The sequence below is a fragment of the Dreissena polymorpha genome, chromosome 4 (assembly GCF_020536995.1).
Source record: "Dreissena polymorpha isolate Duluth1 chromosome 4, UMN_Dpol_1.0, whole genome shotgun sequence".
NCBI classification, from domain to species: Eukaryota; Metazoa; Mollusca; class Bivalvia; order Myida; family Dreissenidae; genus Dreissena; species Dreissena polymorpha.
In genome coordinates, this window is record NC_068358.1 from 127482808 (window position 1) to 127496156 (window position 13349).

Here is a 13349-nt window from a genome sequence, read left to right on the forward strand (position 1 = left end):
GTCAGTTCCTTATTCGGTTTGAATAAGGAATAAGGAACCAGTTCCTTATTCCTTTTTCAATCCGAATAAGGAACAAGGTTATCATTAAATGAAACATAGTAGAGATGTGCTGCAATTAATGTTTTTTGATACCCAGCCTACATTTACAATGATTTTAATTGATTTATTGGTCACTTTGGTTTATTTTAATATTTTGTTTAGTATGAACATTCCAGTTCCTTATTCCTTATTCAAACCGAATAAGGAACTATGTTATTATTTAATAAAACAAAATAGAAATGTACTGCAATTAATATTTGTTACACCCGACATACATTTACAATAATTTTCGTTGAGTTATTTGTCACGTTGGTTCATTTTGACTTATAATCTATAGAAAGAAAATTCCAGTTCCTTATTCGATTTGAATAAGGAATAAGGAACCAGTTCCTTATTCCATATTCACACTGAATAAGGAACTGGATAATCATCACTTAAAACTTAGTAGAAAGGTATTGCAATTAGAATTTTACATATACAACCAATGTATAAATAATATGTTCATTTATATGTGGTTAATTTTGGATCAGTTTCATTTATGTTTAAGTAAGAAAATGCCAGTTCCTTATTCGGCTTGAATAAGGAATAAGGAACTGTTTTCTTTTTCTGTATTCAGCCTCGAATAAGGAACTGGCAATAAATAAAAATAAACATGTTTGAATGTTCAAGGTTGTTTTTTTTTATCACATACATGTAAAATAATAGTATATGCTTTACGTTTTGTTGATTTAAAATAAGTATTCGAATTAGAAAATATCGGTTCGGTTTAAACAAGAAATCCTATGCAAGCGCGAAGAAGAAACATAAATATGTAACGTAATACATAAAGTAAATGTATTCGAGTTATTTTGTTTTGATTTACTTCAGAAATGTTTGCATTATTGTTCTTTTAAACCCTATAACAAATATGTTACGCGTGAATAAGGAATACGGAACAGTTCCTTATTCCATATTCGAATAAGGAATAAGGAACTAGGAAAAAGGAACCAACTTATCACCCATGTTAAAATGCGAACTAATGAGTTTTTGAAATCTGAAACGCATTTCCGAATTCGATTAATGTGACGTTAACAAAGTCTATCTACAAAAAAACAATTCTCCAGAATTTCATGTTTATAATGTATCGTGATTAAAAGCAGGCAAAAAGCATGCTTCATGTACAACGTCTCATTACCACGCGAAATGAGTGGGCTTTAATACTTTATTACCGAATAAAAACACACTGTGCAGTGCATTTTATTTGTAGAATATGGCAAACCTTTTCCCTAAATTAAAAACTTTTTTTTATTTTGTCAATATTGCTACTAGGATTGAAATAATTATTTGGACTCGACAAATAACTACCGTTTTTCGTTCAAAGTGTGCTACACATACTGCTTATTGCGATTAAACATATTGTAAAAATTGTTTGCCAGTCCTTAAGAACGATTCCGCGATCGCATACTTTTTTGTTATTCGGCACTTAATATTTCTTAAATGTTCTTTAGTTAGTTAATTAAAATAATTAGAGTTGAAATTAACGACCCATTGTTTGATTGCGATTTTCATTCAGTTTAGTTTCGAAAGGGTAGTGTAAAACTCCAAGGTGTATGTTATGGTAGTCGATATATATATCATGTTGCCGTATTTTATATGTCAATGTAAACATTATTATTTTCTTCAATATACGAAGCTTAATAGTTTTGAAATGCAATTTTGAAAATAAAAATAACGTAGGGGATCATGTTTTTTTTTAAATAACACTACTGCTTTTAATATCCTTGATTTATATTTACATGGCCAAGGTCCTTGGTACTTGGTGCTGAGATTGATTTACACGAAAGATGACATAAGTGCCCTATGATCCAACATTTACCCAACATTGCTCCGATTTTTATATTGTGACATTATTGCTATTTATGTAAATAAACATTACTTATCTAATCCGTTTCTACTTAAGCCATGAAAAATATATTCGTTATTACAAGTCAGAATTGTAACCGTACCTTACGTACTTGGCAACACTTGTTAATGTTCTGCTACTTACTCAATAGAAAGCTTTATTATCCTTGGCATCGATTGGTGAATTACAATTCGTGACCATACAATATCACATTTATCAACAAATCTTTCATGTACGCAACAAAACCGGAGTCATGTAGAATTGTCTATACCTGTCTTATTTTGTAATCATTTAACATATAAAGAGTTTGTTAAAATCCAACGAAAAGCACTGACTGTTTTTAAAGATGATTGACTCGCCCGAAATGTATGTGGTATAACACACTTATGATAAATACATCAGTGAATAGATGTTTCCCTTATTTATGACATGATCGATTTGGCTTTTAAGATACGACTGCATTGATGAATTTAGGATAATTTAACATTCATTTACAGACATCATTTATATGGGCTGTTATCAAGATAGCGGCAACCGAATCCTTGCAGATTATAATCACGTTTCTCATTCGAACTCACCAACCGAATGTTCAAAACACTGCAGCCGCTACAAATATTTCGGAGTGGAGGTTGGTTGTAGATTTAACGTTGCACATTTTTAGCGAAGATACAAGACGCAACACAAAGAATAAAATAGTATAACTAAAATCCTTTTGTTATGAAAATTATATACATTAGGCTTAATTCCTATGTGTTTCCTATTTGTTATAAATTGTGTGTTTAACTTTGTTTTTATAATTGTTATTGTATAAAGTATAGCATACAAGAGGCGCCCATAGTACATTATACACCTGTAGAAATACCGCGTGAAAAACATGTCAAAAAAGCTTTTACTCTATCCTGTTCAATAATAATCTTGATTTTTCAACATTTGGATTCCTCATTAGTGATACAATAGAAGGGGTAGTTGTTGGACTTATAAAGGCTAAAAACGTGTATTGGAGTATTCAAAATGAGTTCAAAGCAGTGGGGTATTCAAATGCGTTAGGTTTTCTCAAAAACATTCATGATAATATTGGACATCAACTCCAAAATATCAAGCCTGACCTTCCAATTCCTAAATGTCAATATCGTCGAAATGTGACCACATCGGACTTCATCAGCAAATTCAATCGTATGAACGCTAAAGATAATATGCCGACCCAACGTGAGATGTCGTCCATATTAAGCATCTCTAAAGGAACTGCTTATAACATTATCACCAAATATTGGAAGCTTAACAAAGAAAAATCACCACTTACAGAGGAAAACCCGAGCTTCGGTTTATCAACAAAGGAACTCAAGTTAATAGCTTATTCTATATCAATAAGGTATTGAAGCCGGTTGTTCGAAATGAAGCTCCGAAACTGTCTCTAGAAGGTCGGTGCCTGAAATCACAAATCACAACAGGCCTTCCAGTTTCATATGAAGGAGAACCTGAACTTTATCGGCAGTGATGTATGGATGCCGTTGTCTCCGGATACCTGACTTTGGTATAAGGAAATCATTATCAGAATCGCACCGATAACTCTGTTTAAGGTTTTAAAAAGCTCTGAAGGACGAGCGGACAAGATTGGACCAGTATATTATTAACAATACTCTTAAATCCTGGCAAAAAAGGCGTAAACTTATTTACGCATGTTATTGATCTCATATTGAACAAATGCTTTAATAAAGGTATAGATGCTATTATTTTTGTGGAATAAATTGTGTTCAAATATAATGTGGGCGCCGCTTGTAGTTCTCCTTGATAATGTCTTTAATCTGCAGATTGGCAGAAATATGTCATCTAAACATGCATGCATCAGTAAACAAAAAGCTGAGATCCCTTTGAACAGTACGTTGTAAAGTCAATCTATTGCTTATTCGTAAACAACGGACATGTTATCAATATATTTTGTTTCTGATTGCAATAAGGAGTGGAAACATTGCCTCTGTGGCAATACGCTTAATTCTGCAATCAAAGCGCTAGAGTCAGAGTGTAGGGAAATTTGTCCGGGCGACAGAAGCCAGCGATGTGGCGCCTATTGGAGAATTAACCTCTACAGACATTGGGGTAAATGTACAGTTTTTCACCTTATATTTTAGTACATCATACGTGTTTTATCACGTGAAGCAATACACGTGGTTAAACGTCTGAAGAAATAATAAAGTATAAAGAAGTGAGACTCTAGCTGATGGAGCAGTATTGCATTCTCATTATAAACAATTAGTTGGTCCTTATTTTGGTTATTTATTGCAAGTGACCAATTGCCAAAACAGTACGAAACAGCACACTACGAAACAACATATACACAAAGAAGAATAAAGCTTGGGTCAACGCCTTGGAACGGTCAATGCAAAGAATTGGGGGTTTAAACCAGTTTTAGAGCGCTCAGCTCAAAGTGTCGACTACATCATTTGGAAAAAGATTTTCGAATATAGCATTACATAATTAATATTTCTTTTCATCATCGTGCAGATACAAAAAGAAGCAGCAATATTTTGTGTTAAAGATCCATATTACAAAGTTTGATTGTTTATGTGACTGCTAAAAAATAAATCAAACAAGAAATGCCCGTCAGAGAGAAAGTATTAATAAAGTTAAACGATATAAAGAAGACAATATATATATATATATATATATATATATATATATATATATATATATATATATATATATATATATATATATATATATATATGTACTTACTATGAAATCATGAATACACCACTCGTTTCGTTTCAGACTGCCCACTCGGAAGTTACAGTGCAAACTGTTCCAAGCAATGCCATTGCTTAGAGGGCCCATGCGACGTTGTAACGGGTGCATGTGGAAATGGTGGCTGCAAAGATGGTTGGAAAGGAATAGCGTGTAATGAAAGTAAGTTGCCAAAAGATATTAATGTAACACAAACGCACAAATCAAACACATATCTCATAAAAGCAAATATGATATGAAGAGTCCGCATATAATACTCTGAAATCTGTGTACTATTTTAGATTCGTACATATACAAAGATATATATGAACACAAGTAGCGTCCCAATATTTTATTAAATAATCTGTCAACAGATTGACCGTTTTAGATTTATGCATGTGCAATTATAAAGTTAGCGTTCGAATATAATAAAATCTGTTAAACGATTGGCCATTTTAGATTTGTACATTTGCAACGATTAATACGAAATTTAAACAATGTTTTGAAAAGACGATTTGGAATTTACGCAATACTGGAAATGTTTTATTCTTGTTGTTAAACGAAACGCATATCGATTTGGTTACCAGAATTTTGTTTATCATTGAAATTTGCATTCGGACAACTCTTTATTGAATATATTGTCATTTTCACAAATCAGATTATTTTAGCCTGATTTCAATATTAACTCCAATCGCTCAAAAGGCGACATCAGAGCGAGCCTCGAACAGATCTGTTACAGCATCGCGATTTCAATATAACTTGACACGTCATTCATGTAGCAAAATATGCATAAACATAGTTTGGCCATCTCAAACACGTATTTACCTACCTTTTTATTGCATCAAGTATTATAACCATATGTTTAAAATTGTTAAAATAAGATATTATTTCATGTACGTATTTTCAAATGCGTGTTATTCAATTTTTGAAATCCAAAAGTCATTGCCGAATTTTGTTAACAATGTGATGTTAACAAATTATGCCTACAAATAAACAGTTCTAGATAATTTCATCTAAATAATTTGTCCTGATAAAAAGCAAGCGGACATTATGCTTCATGCACAGCATGGCATCTTCTTAATACTTATAATACGTAGTACTGAATTAAAACTTCGTGGCTCAGAGAAAGTTGAAGTCTTTACTTTTAGTAACACAATCTCTAGTCCATTTGTATAAAAATGACAAACCTTTTCTCTTTATTGAAACAAAACTTTTTTCTGTCTGTATTGCTACACTCGTCATTATTTGATTGTATACACCTTTATGCGAAATGCGTGTATTTGGCTTCATGCGCGCCGATAAGCCGATAAGATAAAGGAACAAAATATGCTTACAGCTACATGTACATCATGCTAGATTTAAAGACAAATTTTATCAAGAGTAGCCCGCATAATAATTTTATACTGTTAATGTTTGATGTTGGGAAAGTTTGGTGATCGTTTATCGCACTTCACAAGCGCTAAACATTGAGGAAAAATCAAAAAATGAATACATAACACGATGTTAGTGTCATACTGCCCAATCGACAGATACAGCTTAAACTGAGTGTGACATATACGTTACATCGCGTTTCGCGGGATCAAGGATTACGATATAACCTGTTATATCAACCATATAGTTATATATGCATAAGCTTCCCAGTCTAACAGAGGCACCTGGCCCGCTGCTTCCGGTGCAGTGTTGCCTTTATGATTACGTATTAAAATTGCTATGCAACTTAATGATATCTCTCCGTGACTGTTTAGTTTGGAACGAAATGAGATATCTAAAATGTCTAGTATTCAGCTATCGCGTTGCCTTTGACGAGGGTTAGGGTCAGATAAAATTTCAAAGACTGTTTCATAAAACTTCAAAGACTGTTTCAGAGATAAAAATAAAAAATCTTACATTGAACAAAGCCAATAATACGAATATATAGCTTTGCAATGCAATAAGTCTATGATGCGAATATAATTGTAAGAAATAACGGCCTCCGAATCAGGAAATGGAAAAAAGTTTGTTCCTTATTCGGACGCATTTATTTCGCTTTTGGTTATTTTAATTGTGTATATGTTGTGTGTGATATTTTAGCGATCATGTTACAAAGCTGTGTTTTCTCACTTTTTTTAATGTATATTGAATTTGACGATCAGCACTAAACAAAGTATTATGAAGACGATAATAAGGAACTTTTTTACTAAATGTAAATTATGATCAACCAAAGAGGACTACATAAGGAACTTGACATAGTCTTAAATGATAAAACAGAAAAGGGATGGCACCATTTAAATAAAAAATCGTTGTGTTTGTAGATTCGATATTGAAATATGTATTGCAATACATTTCTACTGAGTATTACTTACCAATAATCCGGTTCCTTTTCTGCCGTTGAATGATGAAACATGAACGAGTTCCATATTCTGTATTTAATACGAATAAAGAACTGGCATACTTAAACATTGGTTAAATGAACAAAGGTAATCCACCTGTTCATTAAAATCATTGTTAATATGTTGTATATTAAATGTATTTATTGCAGTACTTTTTTCTTAATTGTATTTCCTGATAACTACGTTCCTTTTTCGCGGCCTAATGAGTAAACAGGAATCAGTTCCTTATTTTTTATTAAAAGCGAATATAAACTGGAATTTTCTTACTTCAAAATACCTAAAAATGGACCAAAGACTACTACATTTCAATCAAAATTATTGTAAAAGTAGATTGGATAGTAAAGCTATATTTTGCAATACATTTATTCGAAGATTTTTACATTATAAATTACTTCGCAGCTGAATAAGGAAAACAGAATGCAAAGAATTGGGGGTTTAAACCAGTTTTAGAGCGCTCAGCTCAAAGTGTCGACTACATCATTTGGAAAAAGATTTTCGAATATAGCATTACATAATTAATATTTCTTTTCATCATCGTGCAGATACAAAAAGAAGCAGCAATATTTTGTGTTAAAGATCCATATTACAAAGTTTGATTGTTTATGTGACTGCTAAAAAATAAATCAAACAAGAAATGCCCGTCAGAGAGAAAGTATTAATAAAGTTAAACGATATAAAGAAGACAATATATATATATATATATATATATATATATATATATATATATATATATATATACTTACTATGAAATCATGAATACACCACTCGTTTCGTTTCAGACTGCCCACTCGGAAGTTACAGTGCAAACTGTTCCAAGCAATGCCATTGCTTAGAGGGCCCATGCGACGTTGTAACGGGTGCATGTGGAAATGGTGGCTGCAAAGATGGTTGGAAAGGAATAGCGTGTAATGAAAGTAAGTTGCCAAAAGATATTAATGTAACACAAACGCACAAATCAAACACATATCTCATAAAAGCAAATATGATATGAAGAGTCCGCATATAATACTCTGAAATCTGTGTACTATTTTAGATTCGTACATATACAAAGATATATATGAACACAAGTAGCGTCCCAATATTTTATTAAATAATCTGTCAACAGATTGACCGTTTTAGATTTATGCATGTGCAATTATAAAGTTAGCGTTCGAATATAATAAAATCTGTTAACCGATTGGCCATTTTAGATTTGTACATTTGTAACGATTAATACGAAATTTAAACAATGTTTTGAAAAGACGATTTGGAATGTACGCAATACTGGAAATGTTTTATTCTTGTTGTTTAACGAAACGCATATCAATTTGGTTACCAGAATTTTGTTTATCATTGAAATTTGCATTCGGACAACTCTTTATTGAATATATTGTCATTTTCACAAATCAGATTATCTTAGCCTGATTTCAATATTTACTCCAATCGCTCAAAAGGCGACATCAGAGCGAGCCTCGAACAGATCTGTTACATCATCGCGATTTCAATATAACTTAACACGTCATTCATGTAGCAAAATATGCATAAACATAGTTTGGCCATCTCAAACACGTATTTACCTACCTTTTAATTGCATCAAGTATTATATCCATATGTTTAAAATTGTTAAAATAAGATATTATTTCATGTAGGTATTTTCAAATGCGTGTTATTCAATTTTTGAAATCCAAAAGTCATTGCCGAATTTTGTTAACAATGTGATGTTAACAAATTATGCCTACAAATAAACAGTTCTAGATAATTTCATCTAAATAATTTGTCCTGATAAAAAGCAAGCGGACATTATGCTTCATGCACAGCATGGCATCTTCTTAATACTTATAATACGTAGTACTGAATTAAACCTTCGTGGCTCAGAGAAAGTTGAAGTCTTTACTTTTAGTAACACAATCTCTAGTCCATTTGTATAAAAAATGACAAACCTTTTCTCTTTATTGAAACAAAACTTTTTTCTGTCTGTATTGCTACACTCGTCATTATTTGATTGTATACACCTTTATGCGAAATGCGTGTATTTGGCTTCATGCGCGCCGATAAGCCGATAAGATATAGGAACAAAATATGCTTACAGCTACATGTACATCATGCTAGATTTAAAGACAAATTTTATCAAGAGTAGCCCGCATAATAATTTTATACTGTTAATGTTTGATGTCAGGAAAGTTTGGTGATCGTTTATCGCACTACACAAGCGCTAAACATTGAGGAAAAATCAAAAAATGAATACATAACACGATGTTAGTGTCATACTGCCCAATCGGCAGATACAGCTTAAACTGAGTGTGACATATACGTTACATCGCGTTTCGCGGGATCAAGGATTACGATATAACCTGTTATATCAACCATATAGTTATATATGCATAAGCTTCCCAGTCTAACAGAGGCACCTGGCCCGCTGCTTCCGGTGCAGTGTTGCCTTTATGATTACGTGTTAAAATTGCTATGCAACTTAATGATATCTCTCCGTGACTGTTTAGTTTGGAACGAAATGAGATATCTAAAATGTCTAGTATTCAGCTATCGCGTTGCCTTTGACGAGGGTTAGGGTCAGATAAAATTTCAAAGACTGTTTCATAAAACTTCAAAGACTGTTTCAGAGATAAAAATAAAAAATCTTACATTGAACAAAGCCAATAATACGAATATAAAGCTTTGCAATGCAATAAGTCTATGATGCGAATATAATTGTAAGAAATAACGGCCTCCGAATCAGGAAATGGAAAAAAGTTTGTTCCTTATTCGGACGCCTTTATTTCGCTTTTGGTTATTTTAATTGTGTATATGTTGTGTGTGATATTTTAGCGATCATGTTACAAAGCTGTGTTTTCTCACATTTTTAATGTATATTGAATTTGACGATCAGCACTAAACAAAGTATTATGAAGACGATAATAAGGAACTTTTTTTTACTAAATGTAAATTATGATCAACCAAAGAGGACTACATAAGGAACTTGACATAGTCTTAAATGATAAAACAGAAAAGGGATGGCACCATTTAAATAAAAAATCGTTGTGTTTGTAGATTCGATATTGAAATATGTATTGCAATACATTTCTACTGAGTATTACTTACCAATAATCCGGTTCCTTTTCTGCCGTTGAATGATGAAACACGAACGAGTTCCATATTCTGTATTTAATACGAATAAAGAACTGGCATACTTAAACATTGGTTAAATGAACAAAGGTAATCCACCTGTTCATTAAAATCATTGTTAATATGTTGTATATTAAATGTATTTATTGAAGTACTTTTTTCTTAATTGTATTTCCTGATAACTACGTTCCTTTTTCGCGGCCTAATGAGTAAACAGGAATCAGTTCCTTATTTTTTTATTAAAAGCGAATATAAACTGGAATTTTCTTACTTTAAAATACCTAAAAATGGACCAAAGACTACTAAATTTCAATCAAAATTATTGTAAAAGTAGATTGGATAGTAAAGCTATATTTTGCAATACATTTATTCGAAGATTTTTACATTATAAATTACTTCGCAGCTGAATAAGGAAAACAGAATCAGGTGCGCTAAATTGGGCGTAGAACCGGTCATCATCGAGACGAGGGCACTTTCGTAGATTCCGTCGGACCATATACGTCTGCAAAGCATGATGGTTGCCAGATATACATTTGTTCTGCACGAACAAGAAAACGCGTGTTAAAATATTGAACAAACATACGCTATTACGATACGCGCATAGGTCTTTGAATCAAACAGATATTAAAAAATCTAGATAAAGCTTTCCAGTATACTAAAGTCATCGGGGCCGCTGCTTTCAGTTCAGTCTCGCCTTAATTGTGACATCAGCGACTTCGTACTGACTTCAGCGTTACCCGAAATAAGGTCTCAAAATTTATCGTTGGAAGGAGCGTGAAGACTATTTGCATTCTGTACGCATACAGATCGCAACAGTTTCGCTAACTTTGGCGTGTTACTGGTTATTCAAACCAAATGCGAAAGGTATTTTCATACTTTAAAAATAAATTGAAATTAACAAAATGGTAATTATTATCAACTAAATCATTGCATATCAAGGTTAGACAATATAAAAATATTGCAATACATTTGTGCATTTTTACGGCTGAAAACGGATAAAAGTATCAATTACACTACTCTCTGAGTAATACTTGTCATCGTTGAGACGAGTGCCGTTGTAAAGGTCCCCAAGGTCCTTTATCGTGTACTGAGGTTTAAGGTCTTCTGATATTCTGTTGGTCTTCACGAAGAAAAAAACGCTTTTTGGCCTCTAATCGTTCACTAAGGTTGCAGGTCTCCTGATAAAACGTTGGTGTGCATAAGCGAGGAAAGACGTGTTCGACTTACCATCGAGACGACCAAACTCGTTTTTTTAGGTCCTCACGCCCCTAATTATGTGCCAAGAATGAAGGTTACCGAATGTACCGTTTCTTTTCACGAGGAAAATACATCTTCGGACTTATAAAATCTGTGCAGAAAGCACGCTATTAAAGCGAATATGAGCAAAGTTTGTTTTATTTAAAATATTCAAGTGTATCGAAGAAACTTTCCAGTACACTATATACATTTTGGTCGCTGCTTCCGGCACAGTCTCTTCTTTATGTGTAGGCATTCGGTACGTATACAGAGCGCAACAGTAACGCTAAAATCGGTTTAGGATTCTTTACCATCAAGGCCATCGACATTTGGTTAGTCCTCGCGGTGTGTCTAGGTTGAAAGTCGCAAGTGTGTCGGCATAAACAAGAAAACGCTTAGTCGTACTGAGAGAATCAAAGAAGACGACACGCTATTAAAGCGTGTATGACACTTACATTCTATTGTAGTCACATGTACCGCTTCTACCGGTGCGGACTCTCATGTGTAGTTACGTGTTGTAATTGCTTTGCATTTAATCTTATCCCATCGATGTTGTAACCATATGAGCACGGAATAAGTTTTATTGAACATGTCTAGTATTCAGCTATCGCATTGTATTGGCCAAAGGTAAGGGTAAGATAAACCTTCAAGAATTGTTGCAGAGATAAAAAAAAATGTTACATTGAACATTGCCAATAATACGAATTTAAAGCTCTCTATGTTGAAGGTATATGATCTGAATCGTACTTAAATGATTGTATTTTCATCATTTATCGTGTAGTCCGATAACGCATTTTCTCATTCGTTCCGTCAACCATGAACCTTGACATACTAAATGTGCCTGGACTCGATGGTGACCAGCCTTACGCAAAAGATAGCTCAACAGGTTCCTATTCCTTAATTAAGCGCAACAAATAACATGTTTATATTTATATCAATTTATTTATTTTTTTATATACATTCATTGATATGAAGTAAGCATGTTTAATTTATTTTTAAGAATACAAACATATTTTCCTTAATCGGTTTGAATAAGGAATCTTAGTCAATCTCGAGAAAAAAAGTGTGTTGTCATGAAATAAAACCGTGAAAATGTAATTCAATCATTATTGAAAGTCCAACAACAACGAATTACACCATTATTTGTACTACATAAATTGATTGTATTCGAGTTGCATGAAATTCACTTTATTTATCAATTAGATGCATAGTTCATATAAATTTGGTACCATTAGATGTTTAGTTACAAACAAACATTTGTTAATTCGGTTGAATAAGGGACAGGAAAATGCTTTATTATTCCTTATTCGTTAATTAATTCATGAATCAGACACCGCTTGGTTTTGTTGACATTTTCTTAAGAATTATTAGTATTATTTATATGTAAAGCTTTTATCAAATATGTTGAATTTGAACAAGGAAAACGGAACTAACTTTCTCTCATTTTAAATGCATGGCATTTCATGAAAACCGCAATGTCATATATTGCAGTAATAACTGTTTCTGGAATGAAGTTTTAAATGGAATATAATATTGCATTTACATATCAATTCATGAGCGTATATTTACGTTGAAAATGTATAAGATCTAATCAAAATACAAAATGCTTAATTATTTATGATTGAAGAGCATCTTTAGACACACTCAAACAACCCCGAGGTGGTTCCATTGGTAAATTGCTTAATTAATATCGAAAAATATTTAAGGCGTATACTTGTTTATTATCTAATTTTGTACTTTCAATGTAAGTTTCTTGTTTTGCACATTCTAACAATAATACTTAGATCAAGTTCAGCAAGTTGTCATAGTGATTATGTTAAATAGTATTATCAGGTGAATAGAAAAATTATTTTCATTTATCAACATTAGTAAAACAGAATACAACAGATTTTTCTGATGATAACGTTGTTCGAATTCAGTTTTTGATGCTTTGTACCTGCTCATTCTACTTCTGATGTATATACTGTTACATACTGTTACAGGGCGAAACATATTATAATTTGACC

At 32.5% G+C, this 13349-nt stretch overlaps 1 protein-coding gene across 14 annotated transcripts in view; it reads left to right on the forward strand.

Moving 5' to 3' along the window:
* LOC127875863 (cell death abnormality protein 1-like) overlaps positions 1 to 13349 on the forward strand; it is a 32832-nt gene that overhangs the window by 7813 nt on the left and 11670 nt on the right. For 11 of the 14 annotated variants that reach the window (XM_052420575.1, XM_052420577.1, XM_052420576.1 and 8 more), the window contains exons 2-5: positions 2419 to 2549; positions 3877 to 4015; positions 4688 to 4822; positions 7788 to 7922. In XM_052420575.1, coding sequence (XP_052276535.1) covers positions 2419 to 2549; positions 3877 to 4015; positions 4688 to 4822; positions 7788 to 7922 — 540 coding nt within the window. The remainder of the gene's footprint in view (positions 1 to 2418; positions 2550 to 3876; positions 4016 to 4687; positions 4823 to 7787; positions 7923 to 13349) is intronic. The other 3 variants (XM_052420586.1, XM_052420589.1, XM_052420585.1) reach the window with 2 other exon arrangements.